This window comes from Prinia subflava, chromosome 6, assembly GCF_021018805.1.
Source record: "Prinia subflava isolate CZ2003 ecotype Zambia chromosome 6, Cam_Psub_1.2, whole genome shotgun sequence".
NCBI classification, from domain to species: Eukaryota; Metazoa; Chordata; class Aves; order Passeriformes; family Cisticolidae; genus Prinia; species Prinia subflava.
In genome coordinates, this window is record NC_086252.1 from 18,779,064 (window position 1) to 18,802,026 (window position 22,963).

Below are 22,963 nucleotides of genomic sequence, written 5' to 3' on the forward strand. Positions count from 1 at the left end.
CCAGGAGTAGGCTGAATGCAAAAGGCAGCAATGTGTTTATTCCTCAGATGCTCTCTACTTTATGTTGTGCTAGACAGACATAAGCTGAAGAGCTATGCTCAAAAACAAAATAAAAAAATCAAGCAAACAAATAAAGCCCCAAAGTCACGTATAACTAAAAAACCCATCCCCCAAGTCACTGCTTTAAAATTAACACTTCAGTGTTACTGCTTAGAGTAGCTGAATATGGGGAGCTGTATGAAACAGCTCATAAAAAAAGATGAGAACATTGTCAGTGACTAGAACTTGTCTTATTTGAGAATAGATTTGGCCAGACAATGGTTTGTGGCTGTCTTTCTGTTACCAGAAAGTTATCCTCTTTTCCTCCTCAGATTTCTGGCCTGGTCTGGGCAGAGAGGTTTTCTTCAGTAGTTTTGTTTTTAGCTGAAGATTGGTTCAATGCCTCTGCTTATTCTGAGAAAGGGTTTCCCGTTCTCTTTTGCTGTTTTTTTCCACTGATACAGATTTGTACATGGCCTTTTTCTGAAAATACTGTGTGTGAACGGGCAGCTTCTTTTATTCCATTGCCCTTCTGTGTTGCCTTGCTCAGAAATCCATATCCAAGGACGAGTTGCAGCAAATGGCTGGGAACAGGTTAGCAAGTGAAGAGGGCATAGTGCTTCAGTTTGCAGTAATTTTCAGTAGCAGTATTTATTGGGGTATTTCATGCACTCTGCAATTGGTGAGGCGAGGCAGACAGAGCTAGTTATGACAGTTCCCTTTTTGGTTTCTGACAGTGCTCTCCTCTTTCTAGTATTTTTGGTATGTGGACCAACTGGATTGCACAAAAGCTGTTAAAAATGTTGGTGTTAGTACAACTTACAATGCCATTTTTAAATTCAAGAAATTCTTGGTCCTTTTGACATCCTTGCTCCACTGGCAGGTGATCTTAACTGGCTTCAAAAGCAGTGATTTATTTTCTCAGTGTAAGGGGAGTCCCCAAAGAAGGAGGCAGGGACAAACTAATCTGTGTCTTGCCTATTCACTCCTCCAAGGCCTGGAGAGCTTCACATGTTAACATTCCCGTGTGTGGAATCTATCAAGCTGAAGGGGTGGCATCTCTTTACTGAGGGAATATTTAGGGGTTTTGTACATTAGCTCAGGAAAAGGAAACCCTGCCATCATTGATTTGGAAGACCAGTGTCATATGAAGTTACCAGGGAAGATCAGATGGTCATGTTATCTCTATTCAAAAAGTTACTGGTAACAAAAGAGTAGGACGGGGTCTTACACACATTAAGATTCTTTATCTGCATTGTCTTTGAAGTGTTCAAAATAGGCTTCTCCAGAGATATTAAGATCTGCTGAGATCTTAAACAATATAAGCTAATAATACAGGTCTCAGTCATTTAATCTGTCTAGAAAAATACAATACCAATGAAGAAGCAGTAAAAGACTCCTGGGTTTCAGTTCTAAACTTGCTTAGATTAGCAAGGATTGAAGAGTTGATGTGATTACTTTAAAAGTTGTGTCCTGTTTTAATATGACTGATAAATATGTAATTATTACCAGCTATTCTCTACTTAAACATGTATCAACAACTGTTTTTTATTTTATCTTTTAGTTTAGATTAATTTGTTAAGTATTAATCTTTTCAGTTAAAAGTTGTTGAAGCAGAAAAAAGTGAATGGAAATTTAATCGAGCCCAACTACAGCAAAACTTGGATGAAAGCAGAGAGAAAATTAAGAAGTTAGAGACTTACTGGTTAGAGGCACAAAATTTATGCAAAACAGTCAATGAGCGTCTTAAAGAGACTCAAGAACAATGTGATGCCCTGGAAAAGAAATACAACAAGGCCAAGAAATTGCTTAAAGACTACCAACAAAAGTAAGTACCCCAAAATACCAGGTCTCTACTTATTGCCTGTATGTTTTGTGCAACTTGGGGAAAGCTGTCAGCAATACCATGGGGAATAGGATTTGTTAACATACTTTCTTTTCATTTATGAAAGTGCAGGGAGGCTGTGGGCTATAAATGCTGAATTATTCCATATCTTGTATCGCCAACTTCTGGAAAGGTTCTCTGAAAATCTTGCTGCTGCTTTCGATTCATAGCTAAGGAAAAATTCTTTAATATTTCAATGACCACTTTTTAAAAAGAACTTAGTTTAATAGCTGTAATGCATCTATACGTTTTGGAAGGACTACTTGAAATTTGATAGGAGGTGTTTGGCCAAACCTCTTTATGAAAAACCTTCAGCTTTGACTGGCTTCAATGTTTCAGATAGAGTAGGCATTAAAGGATATTTAATAGTAGCCAGATACATATGATTTAGTCTGAGTTAGGAGTGATATCTTGTAGGAAGAGTAAATAGAATTTTGAGAAAAATAAAAGTTTGGGGATATGTATCTAGCTCACTAAAACAGCAGCATGAGAACACTGTCTTCAATCTGTTAAAGGGCTGGGGTAGTAGAAGTAATATTCTTTATTAGATACACTTGTGGGGGGACTCCAGCACTGTTGTTATGTAGTAGTGTCCAACTGTTCTGTGATCTTCCCTCTTGGCTAAACAAGAGGTAATTGCAAAATATTTGTAGATGTGTCCTGATAATACAGAACACAACTGTTGCTTTTGGTAGTTGCTGTAAGCATATAATACTCTTGTTCCCAGTGTCTCCACTGGCTACTTACTTTTAAAGGCAATTTATTATGATCTTTTGCTCTGTAGTCCACATCCAGAAGTGTTTCTTTTCACAGTACGTTTTTGTGCTGTTTGGTGAGCTTTTTAAAGGTCTCCTTTCCCCTCTCCTCCCAAGCTTTTCCGCATGGAAGTTCAAAAGTACGTGAAGATGACTGCTAACATGCTACTTTCCATTCCCTCACTCTTTAGCAAATTCCCATTACTCGTTTGATTGTCCCTGAAGCTTTTGCATCTGTTGTAGATGTTTTATGCTTATTTTCTAGTTTGGTATGTCATTCCATATGGCACAGGCAAAAGCAGCTTTTATTTTTATTTACTTCTTGTAGTCATTGTTTCTTTTTGTAAAACCCAGCCATTGCAATTGCTGTAGGATGAACCAAGTAGAAACTTGAACTGCAATTTGTTTTCCTACAGCTAATTTTACCATAGCTTTTGGAAGGAAAATACACTGTGTGTGCATGTATCTTTGTGGGAGAGAGTAAGATGTAATGATTGGAGTCGTGCATGTATGTCAGGCTTAAATGCATATGCAACTTGCCACTTCTAAAATGAGAGATGGTTGTAACTTTGCAGAAAAAGTGTTGCCAAACGTCCTTTTTCTGCCCAGAGTAAATTACAGTCATCTGTATTTTCTTTTGAAGACAGTAGAAGCATACAAATAAATACATCATTTTATGACATTATAAGATTAATGAACCAGTTATACCTTACAGACTGATTTTTGTTGCCATTCACTAATGCATTGCTTAGTAAATGCAATTTTGCGTATTTCTATTTAACATATTTTTCTGCATTTCTGTATATTACTATTTCATAGACATGTATTTATTTCTTTCACCAGGGAAATAGAATTTATGAAGAAAGAGGAAGATCATTCAAAGCTACTTGAAGAGCGAGACCAGAAATACACAGAACAACTGAAAATATATCAGGAAAAAGTAAAGTGGTATTATATTTTGAAATAAATGTCTGCATTCTTGGAGGCTTGGAGTATCTCACTTCTGAATTTTAATTCTTGCAGATTGCAGAGCTTGAAAATAAATTAAAAGCGTATGAGAAAATGCCTTATGTGTTTGATGGTGGCAGTTTATTGGAAGATGGCTGTCAAAGTCCAGGCCAGTCTAACGAACAGTCAAAGATAAAAGAAGACAATGAAAAAGAAACCAAATCAGTAGAAGAACGAATAAATTCTTTAGATATGCTGATTTCTGGTAAGTGGATTGTAGTATTTTTTTATTTGCAGTTAAGGAAAATTAGGAGTAGTTATATGTGTAGAGGTTTTTTTGTTGTTAAGAGGAGTGAAGTGTTTGCTGTTTCATACTGTCTGGGTAAATATTTTAGCTGAGTCAGTGTGGATACTTGAGTTTAGGTTCCCCCAGCATTTTCAGTATGGTTGTAATGTATTTCTTAAATGTTGTGAGAAAGAGGATATGGATGGAGAGACAACTATTTTAACTGTTCTTCAGATTTTCTATTAGTGAAACAAATAGTGGGACTAAAACACTGAGATATGTCAGTTAAAATCCCATTGATTTCAAGCTATAATTTACAGTAAACTTGCTATGATTTTTTTTTGTTTTGTAATTTTATTCACAGAATGTTACAAAATATCAGAGGGACATTCAAATGAGAATTAATTTTTTTAACTATTTGGTAAATTGTTACTTTGTAAAGAGTTTCTATCGTAAAGAATGAAGCTAGGAAAGCACATTCAGGGCACAAATATTCATCGATTTGAGAGTAGAATACGGTTTTTAATCCATAAGACAATTATATGCTGTTAGATTTTATTATTTTTTAATGGAAGAAGTCGGGTAAAAGTATATTTCAAATTAAATAGAAATTGTTATTGCAATGTGTAAAATAGTGTAGTATAATATAGAAAGTATTTTCATATAATGAACAGGTAGAATAATTCTGACTTAAATTCTGAATATTTTTCTGGACAGTGGGTTGGTGAACTTGCATGCAAGTTTTTGCTGGGGTTTTTGTTTACTTTTTTTATAAGTCTGTATTTCTTGCAGATTTTGATGCTTTTGTTGGGGATACTCCCAGATTAGACACCAGTGCTCACAAAGCAAAAGCTCAGCTTGCATTGAAAGTAAAACGCCAGCCACCTTCTCGGTCAAAGCTGAAAGAATCTCTTGGGGGTGGACAGCAGACTGCAGATCTGCAGGTACTGACACTGACAGTCATGTGCTCTGGATACTGAACATGTGTTGAGTTTTATCTGTATTTGCAGTTGTGTTCTCCATGCTTCATTCAGGCTGTGCCAAAGCTTCGTAGTTTTATCAAGTGAAAAAGCCTTTTAGGGTCCATAACACATCTGTGAACTCTGGGTGGTTTTGTGGCACAGTTAATTTGGAGTTAGCAAAGAACTGTGTGAGCTTGTTCTGTGCTACTTCTGCTTGCTGAAAGATTTTGATATAGTGATCTGTTGTGAAATATACTAATTAATCTTGTTATTCCTTCGTCTGGAACGAGTTAGTTACCAAATTTCTTCAAAAACTAAAGAGGTCTGAAATGCTTTATTATTCCGTAAGTCATCATTTGAGTTCACAAGAATTGTACCAGTAGAATGACCTCATGTTTCTGGAAAAGAGCTGAAGAATTGAGGTATAGACAATCAACATACGAGAGAGTCTGTCGTAGAAGAACACTGAACTAATTCAGTTAGGCTAAAAACTGGCTGCATTGAATTGGAATGGCTGAGGTATACCAGAACATTTCTGATTTGCCTAGAAAAAGATTATTTGGGATGTGCAAAAAGATGTGTATAGAGGTGGGTGACAGCCTATAAAATCAGATTCTTGTGATTCAGAGGGTATCCACAAGTATGTAAGTTCAGAAAATTTCCTGAACTGAGGAAATTTGCTTAGCACATCCTTCCACCCTGGTAAACAAACAGACAATAAATGAGTATATGTCATGTTTATCATAAAATAACTTTCAAATTTATTGAAGGATGAGGATTCAGAAGACAGTGTTCTCAACAGAGACTCTTCCACTATGTACCTAACTAAGACCTTAGAAGCAAGTGAAAAATCACCTCTCCCCTGCCTGGATGACACAAATCAAAAGAGTGAAAAGCCTGAGAAAAGAGAAAGCACAGAAAGTCCTTTAGAGTCAAGTCCTTCTGCTTCCACACACTCCTCTCCAGTACACAAACCAAACGAAAATAGCCCAACCACCACTCGCTCACCTCCTCCTGAAGGGATGGCTCCAAGTTCTCCTCAAGGCTATCTCAAGAATGTTAAGCAAAAAGAAGCAAAAGGGAAAGGGAAAGAAGCCAAGGGTAAGACTTAAGGGTTTATTATTATTTTAATTCTTTGGGATTGGAGTTTTACAAATTTTAGATGTAATCAGTAAATGTCCTAATACATTTTTGCAAAATATCAGCCTCATAAATGGCAATGTATTGGAGAGTGAGTCTGACGGATTTCCTGATTGCCAGAAAAATTCATTGCTGGCTTTGTGCTTCCAGACATTACCCAAGTGTTTAAACAAGATACAGATTCTGAGTATTGTGGGAATTACTGCATTATTCATCATGCCCTCTCAGGATATTTGTCACTAGAAGCAGGTTAAAGGTATAATAATCAGCCTGGTCACTACTAATCATTATTTGATAGGAGTTGGCCTTTTTCTTAAGAATAATTGAGAAAGGGATCTAATATAATCTTTTAAATGTTTGATATTTTCTGTAATCAGCTAGTACAAATGTATAAAGACAGATGACTTGCTGTCTTTGCCATACAGCTCAGACAAAACCATTCTTTTAATACCCTGAAACAGGATTTGTTTTATACTGTCCTTATTCTGTGTTTCTGTAAAGTCTTGAACAAAAATAGTCTAGAAAAACCCCCACTTATTAAGACACATACCTAATACATATGTGATTTTACTTGCTTTTCTACAGTTTTTTTGTGATGGCAGAAGCATTGTAAACCTTTTTTTTTTCTAAATTTGTTCTTGGAATTGCTAATTAATGCAGTACATGAGGATTAGTATTGAAAACTTGCTCTTTGTGAGCAAAATGACACTAAATACTGTTTCTGCTAGATTGTTTCTTTCTAACTGTATTTAAATGTCTGCTTATTATTTTATTGAATTAATCCTTTCTATTACCTTTTCATCCATTCGTGTATCAGCCTGTATTTTAACTTACTGTGCCATGTTGAAGAAATTACCTCTTTTCTTAAAATACTACCTCTGGAAATAGAGGTGGAAACAAATGTCAGTATTAAAAGTAATTCTTCTGGTTTTATATTCAAGTTGATAGGAAAAATAACCAGTTTAACTGTAGTTACAATTTATTGGATGTTACATATTTAGAAAGAGTGCTTAACTAAGTAGCTAAAGTTTTAGTGTTGATCAGATAACGGAAAAAAAAAAGGGGAAAACTCTTGACTATCCTGACTGTCAAATATGTGAGCTTTGAGATAATCCTTCCTGAAATATATAATGGTTATTTGCTGATGGAGTGATGGGTAGTTGACCTTAGTTTTGTGTACTAAACAGGATTTTTGGTTTTTATGGTCCTTGAAGGAGTCTGTGTATGTTATGTCAGGAGTTGTTTCGAAGGTAGAGCTTAAAATTTACTTAGTTTCCCAAAAAGTGAACTGCATCTCTTTCACAGGTAGCTAAGTTAAGAAACACCTGATTTGCAATACAAAATATATTGCAATTATTTTAAAAAAAATCTAGTAGCCTGAGAATTTAAAAGTAAGTACATTTAGGACTTGCAGTAATCTGTCACAGTCCACTGAGAAGAGGCCATGTGGTGCTTGTCACTTAATTTGGCATAATAATTGAAAAGCTGGTATTGAACATGTTTCCTTTGGCAAAAAATTGGGTCCTAAGAGGTTGTATTCTAGTTTTGAAAATAAGAGTCTTGGAGGAGTTTCAGAGTCCCAGTTGTTTCTTGAGAAGAGTCCCAGTTTGTGTGCCATTTCCAGCAAGCTCAGCTTGTCAGGAGCTGCTGCTCTGCAGGTACTGACCCTCATGTTGGTTAGACCGGAGCTGGCAGCTTGTGTACGTAGCCCATGTTTGCAGCACCTGGCCTGGACTAGCTGCTGAACCAAAAATAATACTAAAGGAGCATCTGTAAGACTTCAAGAGTCATAAGAAATACTAAATAATATACTTGCTCAACGTTGCCTTAAAAATTCATTTCTTGCATCTTACACTGGTTATGTGGTTGTGTGTTTTGAAGTTGACATTTTGCAAAAGAAAGAGGTACTTGTCAGAAATTAACTTTTGTTTGTAATTCATTACAGCAACATACTGTGGTAATTTTTACCTTTCTGTAAACAGTATAGAATTACTGTTTATCAAAAGGAATATTTTTGAATAGCTGTCAGCATCTGTTATGTTGCCATTTTTCAATGGTCTGGTACTGCCAGAATGATGGGAAGATGCCATAGAGAATAATCTGGGCTGGCTGTCGTATTTTCAGTTATTATCTGTGTGCAGAAATGGGAGTTTTAAAACTGTCACCCAGGTCTTAGTATCTGACTTACAAGCATCATCATTAGTAGCTGAAAATTGCAGATATTTTTACAACAACATTTTTATTTTTCACCTCTCTATTAAAAACAGAAGAAAGGAAAAATGAAGACAGGACAGCAGAAACAAATGAAGGAATACCACCAGGGAAGTCCAAAAGGAGATTTCCAGATTTTGGGTAAGATTTTACATGTGTTCCTTTGGAAATAAGTATTGTTCTGTGTTATGAGAATATTATGTTCTCTAAATAAAACAATATTGAGGAGTCCAGTAATGTTACTTCATAACACCTTTGAAGATGGGGTAAAGCTTGTTGAAGGCAGCTAACAATAAAGACTTAGACTGGTATTGCAATAAACACATCATAATGTATAACATAAAAATCAGCTGATTTTGCACACTGTGGTTAGTGACTCTGCTCAAGTTGCTGTGCATTGCTTAGGAGCATTAATGTAGCAATAAAACTGGGTTCCTCCTGGATGTATCCACTATATGCTAGGCTTCTTTAGGCATTTTCTATATTTATTTTGGTTATCTGTGGATTTTGAAAGGGTGTTGTCATGGTTCTTAAATAGAATATGGATGCTAGAACTTTTTTAATTGCATGCATAATCTTCAAAATTATACTTTGTGTAACAATTTAAATGTGGCTTTTTGTAACTGTTGAAGTCAATGTAAAAACTAACTTGCTGATTTAAAGATATGTTGCACCAGGTAAATGTAAGTGCTTTATGAAATTTGTGTTTTTTCACTTCAGTGGACTGCGGAAATCTGGGGGCAAGGGTAAGAAGCAAGAAAAAGAAAATCTCAGAGGTTCTCTGGATAGCAGGTAGTTATTTTGTTAGTTTATACATACATGCTGCATTTCTAAAATTTGTGACCTAAGGATTTCTTTAAAACTGTCATTAATATTTGATCTTAAAGTACATTTTTGTGTAACAGTGGCAAAATTCTGTGAAGCTTTGATGATACAGAGATGTGCTTCTAATCTCACACAAGAGAGTAGAGGAGACATTAAAACTGTATTTTGCTTAGGGAGATAGATGAATGTTGAGTAAATTAGGTTAGCAATTACTTGAAATTGTTAAATTGTGTGAAATACTGCAAAAGGTCTTAAATTTGTGTTAACTCATTTTGCATGGTATTTAAAGGCAAGTATCAGTTTTCATTTCAAGTATCTGAAACTAGTAAAAATAAGTGGTGTGTGGTTTGAGTTGTTCTTGTTTTTAAGGGGATGGTTGTATATTTGAGGGGTGGGATGGAGTTTTTTGCTGTTGTTATTTAAACAGAATTTAATCTGCTTATCTCAGAGGTTCCCGAGAACTTTTGGATGACTCTGGCAACAATCTATCTGCATCAGATTCAGATTCCCCTGTTCCTACTTGCATGCCTTTCTCTTGGTTTGGAGACAGCCACAAAGAGCCTCAAATTTCAAGTACCAGTCTGCAGGTTACTCAGAGTGGGCAGGATGGTTATGAGCACGGTCAAGAGAAGAACAGAAGCAAGGTAAAGATGACTAATTTGTGCTTTGAGTATTTAAGTGTTGCATCTTGATAAAGTGAAAATACCAGTGGTTAGTATGTGGAAGCCTAATGACTTAGTCCTTTGACCACATCACCTCTTACAAACATTGCTGGAGAAATTTGAGATACTAGAGCCCTTACAAGCAGGAATTGTGTGAGTGTTCCTGTCCTCTCCTCTTTGTTTGAAGCATCAGTAGAGGCTACTCAGGCTGAAGTAGCATCTAAGGAAGAATTACAGGCCTTGCTTTTTCACTGGCTGGTAATGCTAAAAGTAGAGCTAGTTTCAGCATAGTTTTAAAGGTCAAATGTGTTTTCCAGAGTAGTTTGTGAAGGAATCATGCATAAATAGAGGTCAGCTGTCCAAACAGTTGGCCAGCCAGTTCTTATCGTACTGGAATGTAGGGTTGGAGTACCAGAGGTGGGGGAAGATAGCATCCCAGTTTTCATTGACAAATATAGGATTAAAAGCCAAGAAGCATATCTGTGGAACACTTCTTTCCGGGCTTCTGAGTAACTAATGATCTAATAATTTAGAACCTTTTAACCAGATCTTGAGAGTGAGGCTACACATTCAGTCTATAGCCATAGTTACCATCTTAGAGTTTAAACTATTTTAAAAAACAGCTTTAGAAACTAAAAGGTGTAATATGTGTGCTGCCTGAATATTTGGTAAAACATTTTTCAACTTAAGACTGTCCCCAGCAATTCTGCTGATTTTATTCTTGTTTCCTTTGGATTTTGTCAAATTGAAAATTACAGTTATTGAGTAAGGTGGTTTTATTGTTGAGTCACACTTTTTCTTCACTTTGGGTGGCTAAAATACCCTTTCATGTTTTGCTTTTCTTTTATGTTGTTAGAAAGGAGTTGTATATCTGAAAGAGAAACTTGCCAGGTTGTGGTTCATGAAGTCACTGATATTTTGCAGAGATTGCAGATAACAAGTTTGCTTTCCATGTTTCCAGATGGTGATTGCACTAAAATGCTGTTTTAATACCTTTTCTTAACATACTGTGTCCCTAGTGTAAATCTGCAGTCTTTGGGATAGTAGCAAATTGTCTGCATAAGCAGTTTTTAAAAATTAAAGGAAGTGGTTCTAGAACCATACAATCTTTTCACACAGGAACTTAATAAGAGTAGGAATTTTTTAATCTCTGAAGTAGAGCAGTACTTCACAAAATACTGCCCAGTGTGCATCAGTCTTGTGTATTTATAGCTCCTGCACTGGTCGCTTCTGTTGAAGCATGCAGTGGCCAAAAGATGTTTCTGTAAATAACCCAAGGATTTGGAAGGTATATGCAGGCACTTGGATACAATTCTGGATTAAATAGGAATGCTTGGTTGGTCTCTTAATAGGTTGGTCTGTTGATAGGCTGTAGTTGGTCTCCTAATAGGCTCTAGCAAAGCTATCAAGAGGTGTTCCCTGTATAGATAAGCAGTCAGTGGGTTTGTCTTTCGAAGTCTTTGATTCAAAAGAACCCACTGGTCCCCTCTTCATTGCTCCTTTCTATCTGATTTGAATAATTTTTGTAAGCATAGTAGAAGTCCCACTGCTGCATTTCTACTATAAGCACTATGTGCTTAAGCAGCTCTTAAAGTTTTCATATACCTGCCATATGCACCTAATTTTGGCAATCAAAAAGTTACAGATCTTACCAGATTAAATACTGTCTTCCTTTTCACATTGTTCTGAAGTAATAGTCTTTTCTTCTGGACTATATTTACCCAGGATGATTACCACTTCACGCTTCCAGCTGGTTTCTTGCCTGCTGGTTTGGGTTTTTTGTTTCCTTTTCATGCTCCAATATGTGATTGTTGCAGCTCTTTTCCTTAGTGCCAGTTGCAAACCAGCAGCTGGAAGATTATGCAAGTCTCCAGCTATATTCCTGCTTTGTAAAATGGTAGAAAGCTGATCCCATTCCAGAACAGATTCTCATACATTCATTAATCATAAAATCATAGTTTTCCTCTCTGAAGGCAGGCTGTTTACTTTTTGCATAGCTTGGGACCTTTTGTAAACATGGTAATGTGGCAGTGGTTGCTGCTTCAGATGTGTGATTAATTGTTGTAGATCTAAACTTAGGGCTGATAATTACATTTGCACAGTAACAAGGCTTCAGCTTAAAACTGACAAAGAAATGTGCTTGACCACTTAGAAGTGAGGCTTGTTACTGAAACAATATAGAAGCAAGGGACAAAGTCATCTTCCCAGAATTCAAGAAAAGAATACTCCTTTTTATTGATACTAACTCAAAATTTATAATATATATAAAATTTTATATATTATATAATATATAACAATAGCATTTATTCCTTTTATGTTTGTAGTATCCAGTATGATCATGTGACAGCATTTCTTAAACAGGAGGTGAAAGTAGAAAGCCTAAAATAAGAACTTCATCATGTAAAAAAATCTCTGTGGAACCAAGTCCTTTGCGTTGTGTATAATTTTTGTAGTTGGGTTTTAGCACTGATGATGTAAGGAATATAATTACATTCCTTATTATCTGGTTTCTGGTTTTGCAAAATTTGTCTCTGAAAGTTACTGCGCTTAAAAAGTTTTCATTTTCTTAAAATAGTTCTGAAGTTAGTTTTGAACTTACAGTTTGACAAAGTAGTGAGTCAACTTCTGGATCCTTACGAAAACAAGAAACACAGGAACTAAAATCCTGTGTGCTTGCAGACAGTTCTTAAATTAGTCCCTTGACATAAATCTGTCCCATTCTCTGATACAATACACACACATCCGTAGTGTGTATGTATGTTATACTCATTGTTTTTCCAAAATACTGCTTGCCTTCTGTGTGCAGTCTTTCCTTTTCAATGCAAGGAAGAGCAGTGTGGTATAAACTGTATCCTAGTACCTTAAATGATAGGAAGCATACTTATAAAACCTCTTCTGTCCAAATTCTGTGCTATTCAAGAGTCAAAATTCTTTGCAACTGGCTCTAAATGCTTAAAAGGAAATACTCCTATAATTTAAAATTCCTTAAAAGGAAATACTCCCTCTGGGAGCAGAGGGAGGAGAAAACATTACAACTGGTACTCAGATGGTTTACTTTTGGCTGTTTTTATTATTGTATCTTTCTAGTTTCATTTGTCTGAATTGTTCTTGATTTTCTCTGTAAAGGTAGAGTGAACTGGGGGTGGCTAAAAGAGAAGCTCTTAAATAGATTTTCAGTTTGTGTTGAAGTTAATTTGAAAATAGGTTGATGGGCAAAGTAATTCTGTTGTTTCTGTTAATAATTTTTACATCTAAAAGGCTGAAGAAGACCCTAAAATTTAATGTAATCTACATGGCAAATAGAAATCATTTCTCCGTCAAGAAAAGTACTACACAGAAGTAGCAGGAGGATTCAAGATGTGGTTTGGGGGTTTTATATTTGTTGCATTGTGGTGGTGATAGCTTTTTTCTTGAGCTTTGGTGCGGTGTTTTTAAGGGTGAAAGTATTTATCAATAGTTCAGAGTAAAAGGGAGTGCACTTAGAAAACAGAATAATCCAGAAAACTGAGAGTTCAGGTGAAGTTGAAATCAGAACACAAATACAGAAGTGCTAAATGAAGATAACTGCAAAAATGTAGTTCTCTTATACGAGCATAACTAACTGAAGAAAAATATCTTAAAGATCATCTTAATTTAGGATCTCAGGTTATCTATGCACATAGAGATGTGGTAAGGCTCCTTACGAAGTGTAATTAGTTGATTAGAGACTTAGAGAACATTAGAGAAAATAAATACTGGTCAATAATTGCTTGCTTTTTGTAGGCAGCAAAGAGTAGTGCTGAGACAAATTTTAGAAAGGCAAAAGTAGGAAGTATGTTTTTGGCAGAATTATTTTTCACTTCCTAAAGAAAAATATTTTCGAGGTCACAAACCGAGTTGGAAATCAAGGCAATCAACAGAACACTACCTTCTGAAACACATTTATAGTGTTTGTGGAGGTTTCATTTTAATGAAAGTTCATCATGAATAAGTCCAGCAAATGCATTTTAAATTGCTTCTCCCACAGCGTGGTGTGCCTGCTGAAAAAGTAACTGATGCACTTGCTTGTGTGTTTTAACACAATTTCAGGTTATGACTGATTCTCTGCACAAGTAGCTCTTACTGGGGATATTGCTTTAAATTTGTTACTGTGTTTCTGAATTCAGAAGTTTAACAAAAACAAGTCAGATGCTCGATGTAGTTAGCACATTTCATATGTGTTCTAAATGTAACTGAGTCACACTATTTTCTTTAAACGAAAATCAGAATTACTAGAATGTCACCTAATGACCTGCTTTTCCAAGAAGTGAGTTAATAAAACATTATTTCCACTTGTTTGCAGAGTAGAATTGTCATAGATGATACATACCATAGCAAGCCAAGTTGTGAACTTTCAGGGTTAGTGACAGAACCAAATCTGTCAGGTCGTTCACACACTTTAACCTTCTCTTCAAATGAGGTGAGTTTCAAAGTGTGTATATGTGTGTTGTTGTGTTGTTGTTCACACTACAGCATGTTTAATAGAAACAAATGTGTGTAATGTGAAACTAGAGGGCTGTTCCATATTTGAATGTTGAAGAGCACTGTAAAGAAGCTGTTAATGAACTAAGGACATGCACTAGTGGATGACACATCAGCCTATTGTTCTGATCCTAGTTATATCACAAAAATGGGAATGAGCTCACTGATCAAATCAAAGTTTTTAATTCTAAATATATGCTGTTCTGTTCCACTAATTTAAAGCAACTTCCTGGGTGAATGAAACCGCAACAGTTTTGACCTTGCCTTCACATCTGTGCAGGTTTGTTTTACAATAAAATTTCATCTCAATAAAAACAAACAAAAGAAAAAAGGAAAAAAAGTCTGAACATGGTGATTCTGATCTATAGGTAGAAATTAGATACCTGAAGGTGTGTTTATTCCCCTGGAGAGCTAATTCCTTTGGCTCCAACTGAAACCTAAAGTCTACACTTTGTTAGCATTCTGAGATACTGTCTTATTTGGTGTTTGACTGATGGACATCTTAATAAATTAAATCCTTTCATTTAGGAAAACTCATTAAAAACTGAGCACGGTTATCTTATGTAAAATGAGTTAGAGGGCTTGCCAGACTGATGGTTCATGAATGTGACAGGATTTTTATTAGCTGTCTTAAGTCAGTGCTTGGTGAAAATCTTAAAATACCCCAGTAATATGTAGAAAGTCAGCGCAGTCTTACAAACAATGTTATAAATTCACTAACATAAAAATCTGAGGTGTCAAAAATCATATAACTAGTTTACAGGTTGTAGTAGTGGGTTAAGTTTGTGCAGATTTTTTTTGGAGATAATAGTCTTAGATCTAATGAAAGCCAGAGGAACTCCAATTAATCTATCTTTGCAAGTACTCCCTGCAGTTTTTCGAATGGAACAGTCCATGAATGGAATATGTTTCTAAAACTTTCAAGCAGTATAAATTGTAAGGCTTTATTAAAGATGTCTTCTTGAATATTGTTCTTTGTTCAGTATTATAAACTTCCAGTAAACTTTGGGTTCTAATACTCAAATGAAAGCAGTCTATTACTAATTGTCCATGTGTAAAGTAATTATATAAGCCTCTTTTTGTTATAGATGAGTTCCAGTGTTCTGTCTAGTTCATATGTTGCTTATTGTCATGGTTTTGCATGACCAGTGAAAGCTGTTTGTACCTTTTCAATAATTACATTGAGTATCAAGGGTCTACTCTGAGGAAAACAAGGAACAAACTGAACTGTTTTCTCTTTTGGAAGGCAGTATATGTGAAGAAAAATACACAGTTCTGTTCTTGGGGTTTTTTTAAAGTTTGTAGTCTAGATCTGGGACAAATTAAGTAATCAGTCTTACAGCAGTTTGGGGTATGTTGAATCACAGAATAAATTAGGCTGGAGAAGACCTCTGAGATCATCAGGTCCAACCTATGACTGAACACCACCTTGTCAACTAGACCATGGCACTGAGTGCCACATCCAGTCTTTCCTTAAACACCTCCAGGGACAGTGACTCCAGCACCTCCCTGGGCAGCCCATTCCAGTGCTTAATCAGCCTTTCTGTAAAGAAATTCTTCCAACATAAACCTTCACAGGGACAGCTTAAAATGATGACCTCTTGTTCTGTTGCTGCTTATCTAGGAGAAGAGGCTGACCCCCACCTGGCTACACTCTCCTTTCAGGGAGTTGTCGAGAGTGATGAGGTCCCCTTGAGCCTCCTCTTCTCCAGGCTAACACCCCCAGCTCCCTCAGCTGCTCCTCACTGGACTTGTGCTCCACACCCTTCCCAGCTTCACTGCCCTTCTCTGGACACACTGCAGCACCTCAATGTCCTTTCTGACCTGAGGGGCCCAGACCTGGACACAGCACTCGAGCTGTGACCTCTCCAGTGCCCAATAAAGGTGGAACAATCACTGCCCTGGCCCTGCTGCTCACACTGTTTCTGATACAGGCCAGGATGCCACTGGCCCTCTTGGCCACCTGGGCACAGCCTGGCTCGTGTTCAGCTGCTGCTGACCAGCACCCCCAGGTCCTTTCCCACTGGGCCACTTCCCACTTTTCTCTGTCCCCAGCCTGTAGCACTGCATGGGGCTGTTGAGGACCCAGCAGTTGGTCATGTTGAACCTCATGCTCTTGGTCTGTCTAGGTCCTTCTGCAGGGCTTTCCTACTCTCCAGCAGATTGACACTCTGATTAAACTTGGTGTTGTCCACAAATTTACTGAGGGTACATTCAGTCCCCTCATTCAGATCACCAGTAAAGATACTGAAAAGGATCCCTAACTTAAACTCTTAATTTCTGCATGATGGTTGTTGTCAGGATGGGTTCATAAGCATGAGTCGTGGTGCCAGTGCAACTCCGGCTTTCAGAGGAGTGGGCTATTGCACACTGCCTTACAAGTCCTCAAATTGTTGGGAAACTGGAGATGGAAGCACCTCTTAGAAACGTAGATAGGGGCAGCACTGAGGGATCTGCCTCTCTGCGGGACACGTGCTCACAGGCAGTTTGGGGATGTGACTGCCTGGTGGGAGTTCAGTTGTTAGCAGCCAGCTAGTTACAGCAGGGGCACTTCACTCACAGATGGTTAGCAAGCTAGCTGAGTAATCCTTCTAACGTTCTTAATATGTTAAATGGTGTGGATGGCAGTGGTGTTTTCTTGGGCTTTATATTTTTATCTCCAGAGCCTTTGCTTTCTGAATCACATGCATTTTTATGAAGAAGCACGTGGCTTTCTCAAGCTTCCATACCTTAGAAGTAGTTTTAGTTCTGCTTTTTGAATTTGCAGCTGATCTCTTGTGTGTGTAGTGGCTGTTTTGGAGACTCTAACTTCACTGTACAAACATAGCCTGGCATGTTCCTTCTGCCTCTGAATGGACATTTGAGAAAAATATTATGTAGAGGTATTATTTAAGGACAGACAACCCTTACTCCAGAGTTGGTGTTCTTCATCTTATCCTTCTATAATTTTCACTTTCCTGTATTCTGAAAAATAGTCATAGATGCTTTCCCTTGTGTAGTAGTGAAAAATTCAAATTTTACAGTATTGATTATCTGTGAGGAGATGATGTCTGTGTGTTTTAACACAGATTCAGGTGTTGCTACAACTTCTAGTTTTAGGGTTCTGTCTTTACCAATATGAAGCAGAAGGAGTTTGTTAGCAACTGATGATGCTGAAACCCTAAGCCCCAATTCATAGCTAAGCCTGGAGGACTCCTCCATAGTGCAGTCTGTTAGCTGCTCTAATCTGTGCTGTTTGGACAAATCAATTCAGAGAACCCCCAAGATTCTGTCAGGGGACAGCATTTCACTGATGAAATGCAAGAAACTGGGTCTGCTTCTTTTTTTGGCAAGAATACATCTTCAGGTACTTACACTGAAATTACAGAAGGGAAGTTTTTGCATGGCTTGCACAGATTCAGTAAATCTAGAGTGAGTTCCAAGTGGAATAAAACACTTTACATTTTTTTCATGTAAAGGAGATACATATATATACCCACCCCCCACCTCAAATAATAAAAGTACATAGATATATTAAAAAATGCATATGTGACAGTGTATATTTTAGTATTTCTTGTGGCTGATAGACCACACCTGAGATACAGGTCCCCTTTTTTATGTACTATTCATGAACATTTGCTATTATGAGACAAATTTGCCAGTATGTATTTTGTATTGCAATATCAGGTTGGGGAACACTGTTATGTAAAATTAGTTAAAATAAATGTGCATTTTGAAATTCCCTTGGTAATTTATCCAACAAATCTTCTCTGTGTGAGGCATCTCAAGCTCTATAGCTTGGATAGAAGACTCAGTGCCCCAGCTGTCTTGATACAGATGCTCTATAGAGCACTTCAGGCCTCACCTCTTCTAGAGCCCTTTGCTGTTATTTTATGCAAATTGCTGTTCTTCTTTTGCACATCAGTAAGGCAGATGTGTTTGCACTCGTTCTATCTACATAATCTTTTTGATTTGGATAAGGAGTTCATTTTTGACATAAATATTCTGATGGTTCCCGCTTGCTTTACTTTGATTTATCTCAGAAGTAAAATCACATGTGCTCCATCAGTGGTCCTGCTACAGTGCAGATGCTAGTGCCCATTGAGTCTTTGTGATCAGACTAGAGCTATTTGGAAGTGAAAATCTTTTGAAATGCTTGTAGTGTGGATTTTAGGACCTAAGCACAAACCATTCAGCTCTACAGACTTGTTTCTGTTTATCTGTGTTGCCTCTTAATGTAGCCACTGTCCCTTGTTTCACAGAACAGGAAAAGCAAAACCATTTCAAATTATGTGTAGTCCTTCACTACATTGGAAATTGGAAAATTTTGTGTTTCCCCTCATATGTGTCTTCCATACTGCGTGCTCAGATCCATTGTGTTTTATGATCAGATCATGTGACAGGCCTGCATCTCATTATCTTTGACTTGTAATCACCACAATCATTTTGTTACATCAATCGACTCTCCTAAATATTCCATCAAATAAGCTGGATTTTGTGAGATCCCTTTGGCTGGCAGCTGTAGTTGTTCACCTGCGACTTAACAGGGTTATCTCTCAAATCCATAACTAGAAAACTCCTTTTTCCCTTGTTTTCTGTTTCCAAATGCAAATAAGGCTTGCTGGAAAAGGGGAGCATGCTTTCTGCTCTTTGCAAACATCTTGGATGACTAGTGGAAGCTGCCCAGTGAACAGTCTGTGGGTCTAATGCAGCCTGTACTTAGTGATGAGCTAGTAGTGAGAGATGATTCTGGATAGGTAAAAAACCTTCAGTTAACTGATGTCACCACATCAGTACCGCACTGGAATTTCTTCTCTACAGACAATGAGCTCTGTTGTGTAGCTTTTCTTCTGTGATGAAGTAACAGTGCTTCAGGACAAACAGCACTACCTTTTCCCCTCAGAAGCAAACTGAAATTGAAGTAGGGTGCCTCAAAAGCTCTGTGAGCTGGCAATGTGTATTTGCAATGGAATCCTACAAGCTGATTTATTTCTGAAATGGTCATCTTCTATTTGGGCAGACCTTTTAAAATATTGATGTGATAGCATTAGTTCAAAGAATGAACAGTCTTTACAAATGTACAAAACGTAGTAAAACTGCACCTAGAACACTCACCAGTTTTACTGGCTACTAGAATTGCTTTTATTCTGGATTTCCATCACTTAACAATAATAAGAGAGTTGAAGTGCTTGATAATTCTTCATGTTGTGTAAGGTAGTGTCCAGCATTAAGATAGAGCTACCTTAACCAACTAACTGAGGAAGTGTGTTCATTGTTTGCAAAGGTCCAATTTACCATTTATGTTCTCAGTTTCTGACTTTGTGTTGAATGTTGAAGTGTCTTGTTTATAGTAAACTAGGCAAACTGATCTCGAGAACTTGACTTTGGAGTAGAGCATGTTTAAAAATGCACTTGGTTAACCAAACTCACCTGACAACTGGAGTTCAACATACACTCAAGTAAAATATTGCTTATGGTGACTTTTCTCAATTGGTTAGGCATTGGATGATGAATTTACAACAACGGGAAAGCAAAATCAATGGCACAGTAGACCTATTTCTGAATGGACCACCCAGCAAGTGTGCCACTGGTTAATGGGAATGAACATGGAGCAGTATATTACAGAGTTCACAGCCATGAACGTAGATGGACAGCAGTTGATGCAGCTCGACAGTGAGAAGTTGAAGGTATGTGAACATCCCAGGATAGATTTGTGACTGTATAGGTTTCACTGCTTATTTAGATGGTTTTTTAATCTACAAAGTCCAGTTTCCTGGTTTTGTGGGTTTTTAAAGGATGGTTGTTTGCTCTTGTTAGTTTATTTTGAGTTGCTTTTGAAATCCTTGGAGACTGTTTAGTTACATGGTAATTAATAATTGATTGTAGAATTAAAGACAGGCTGTTTATAGCCAGAAAAATAACAAATATTGCTTCCTTGTTTGTATCTTGAAGAAAAGAAAGGAAGCATAATTGTCCAAGGAGTCTTGATACATCTGTTATTAATCTCAACATAAGATCATACCAAAAAATGCTCTGGCCAATTCAAATAGAATTGCAGTATTCAGTTTTAGAAATCTGTTTCTTTGACATTTCTTCTTCAAATGGGAAGGCTAAAATCCTATCTGGTGACATTTTAAATGTTTCAAGTTTTTACTCCTGCTGAAAACACAGTCTGAATCTTTTGAGTCTTTTCCTGCCATTTTACACCTGGAAGCTGCAGTGTATATGTATCCCATATAGTGCTGGTAAATTCCTGCAGTTTTTCTTTCTTGTTAGATTGTGAGACTGCATTATGGACAGGCAAGATGTGCAGCTAGAAGAGGCTCATTGGTCTATTCTGGCATAAGGCAAATTATTATTCATGATCAACAGCAGAATTGAGGGGCTTGGGGGGAAAAGGTGCTCTAACTTCAGTCTCCAAACTATGCCTGCATTTTAAGTAGACATGCAGCACAAATGTCCTGTACTTTATAAAATCTCGTGGGCACAGAGAAGATAGCGGTGACTGGCCTGTCAGATGAGTGTTCCCAGTGGTGAACGCTGATGGCCGCAGCTCCACGGGCACCTGGCAGGCTCCGGTCGGGCTGAGAGCCCGGAGCGCTCAGGCGGCATCGCGGGCCGCCACCCGCCGTTCGCAGGTGGAACTGCACCGGCCGCGTCCTGAGCGCCTGCTTAGGAATTAAATACACTTGAAAATTACTAAGGAGAAGTTACTGAGGAAAAATTCCTCGTGTATAAAAGGAGCCAGAAAAACATCTGGAGGCTACTACCTATGATGTTATTTTCTGGAAATTCTCAGGGCTTTACATGTTTGTAAAATGCAACACGAAACTGTTATTTCACAACTGAACAGTTGGCCTTGGTTTCCTTACCTGCCTTAGTACAGTGGTTTTGAGGCCCTAAGTCTTTATTTTTCAAATAAACAGACTATCTTGTTGAAAAGTGAATAACACTTTCTTACCTTGTTAATGTACAAGTACTGCTAACAGTGCTGTTGAAAAAAAAATACTGATGAGGTTTTGTTTTGTTTTCTCCTCCAAAGGCTTTGGGAGTTTCCAGTCAAAATGACCGATCAACAATAAAGAAAAAAATTAAAGATATTAGAAAAACACAGGAAAAACTGGAAAAGCAGAAGGAAAAGGTTCAAAGGAAGGAGAAAGAAGTTCGCAAGACTGGCAGAGTGGTGGCCACTCTTGAATCAAGCTGCTAAAATGACCATTTTATTTTAGGGCAGACTTGCCTAATCCTGAGGAAGTTCAGCAGATTTGTATATAATTGTACACTTGAGGGAGGAGGGAAAGTGCAACAGTTTAACGTGGTAGGTGGGTTTTTTCTTTTTAATTGTGGTCCCTCCCCATTACAGCCCAATAAAATGAAATAATGTTTTCAATATTTTTATTTCTAGTTGATTCTGCCTGTACTAATAGACAATAATTTAACTTTCTGCCTTAAGTAACATTTCTGCTCCTAAAGTGTCATATGCCCTTTTCATTGAAATTGATGTTTGTGAGAAGTAGAATATGGTATTAAAAATCATTCCAGTATTAATCAACTACCATTTGATAGAGTTGAAGCTGATAGAGGGACAACAGGAAAATCCTGCCAACAAATTCAGTCTGACAGTCTGTTTATCTGTTGCCACTAAAGATGTACAGTAAAAATTAAGTTTAAGGAAACGGTAATGTCTAATTTAAAAAGAAAGCATGTATTTCAAATTTAGTATTATTTTAATTCTTGTACTTCTGGAACTTCATTCAAAGGTCACTTGAGTAATACATTTTTTTAATTCTATGTGCTGCAATTTACTGAGAAAATAACAAGAAATACTAAGTAGTTTTCACAAACTACATATCCTACATAATACTAAGTTTTCTGTACACTACCCATGTGGTGTTGGAACAAGGTTTAAGCCTATAAATAAGATCCTTTTTAACCTATTTTTCCTAAATAATACATAGTTTTATAGATTTATGCTATGAATAAGATCAATTTGCAATACATGTATTTCTCTTTTCTACATGCTACAAGATTTTTTGCGGACCAAATTTATATATTTGCTAATTTTAAACAATACTGTTTTTCAGACTTAAAATACTGAGGAAAGAATTGTAGGAAAAATTATCACTGACGCACTGGTTTCTGCCTTGTATTTAAATGTCCAGTTGTAGACTACAGATTATTTCTCTTTAAAGGAGGATTTGATTCTTGAAATAGCTTAGAACATAACTTGGTGTTTTGTATATTTACATACTATTTTCTAGAGATACTACACGAGCACTTCCTAATTTAGATTATTCCAGAAGCATAGACTAGATTAAATATCAGTTCCATCCCAGAATGGACTAGAACAAAACTTACATAGTTCGTTTATGTGGACCAAGTTCTCCTTTAAATCTATGGACTGTTTTTCATTTTAATTAAATGAATGAACTTCACTGTTGGTGTTTCACATTTATTACTTTTTTGTATAAATGTCTTAAGAATTTCAGCAAAGGACTGTGTGGAAATGCTTCTGCACACTCGGCATTTCCAAAATAAAGTTTGAAAATTTTGGTAATAATTCCTTTTTAAAAGAGATTGTATTTCAGTTTTTTATGCGTTCTTTGGTCAAGATTTAACTTATTTACTTTGTTCACAGTAGCTCTGAGTTGTATGCCAAACTTACAGACCTTGAACCAAAGAGGAATGCTGCCCTACTGATGAAAGAGAAAGGAATTAGAAGTATGGAATCATCAGATGCTCAGAATCTCCCACGTAAAACCACTCTTTAA

General features: G+C 36.9%; 1 protein-coding gene across 4 annotated transcripts in view; it reads left to right on the forward strand.

Annotated features, from left to right (window-relative positions):
* LOC134552145 (neurabin-1-like) overlaps positions 1–22,765 on the forward strand; it is a 40,451-nt gene extending 17,686 nt beyond the window's left edge. For 3 of the 4 annotated variants that reach the window (XM_063400511.1, XM_063400510.1, XM_063400512.1), the window contains exons 9-19: positions 1,638–1,867; positions 3,523–3,619; positions 3,703–3,892; positions 4,706–4,857; positions 5,646–5,976; positions 8,283–8,367; positions 8,947–9,018; positions 9,500–9,695; positions 14,035–14,151; positions 19,691–19,879; positions 21,235–22,765. In XM_063400511.1, the coding sequence (XP_063256581.1) occupies positions 1,638–1,867; positions 3,523–3,619; positions 3,703–3,892; positions 4,706–4,857; positions 5,646–5,976; positions 8,283–8,367; positions 8,947–9,018; positions 9,500–9,695; positions 14,035–14,151; positions 19,691–19,879; positions 21,235–21,402 (1,827 nt within the window). In that variant the 3' untranslated portion in view covers positions 21,403–22,765. The remainder of the gene's footprint in view (positions 1–1,637; positions 1,868–3,522; positions 3,620–3,702; positions 3,893–4,705; positions 4,858–5,645; positions 5,977–8,282; positions 8,368–8,946; positions 9,019–9,499; positions 9,696–14,034; positions 14,152–19,690; positions 19,880–21,234) is intronic. The other variant, XM_063400513.1, reaches the window with a different exon arrangement.
* Positions 22,766–22,963: the final 198 nt, after the last annotated feature.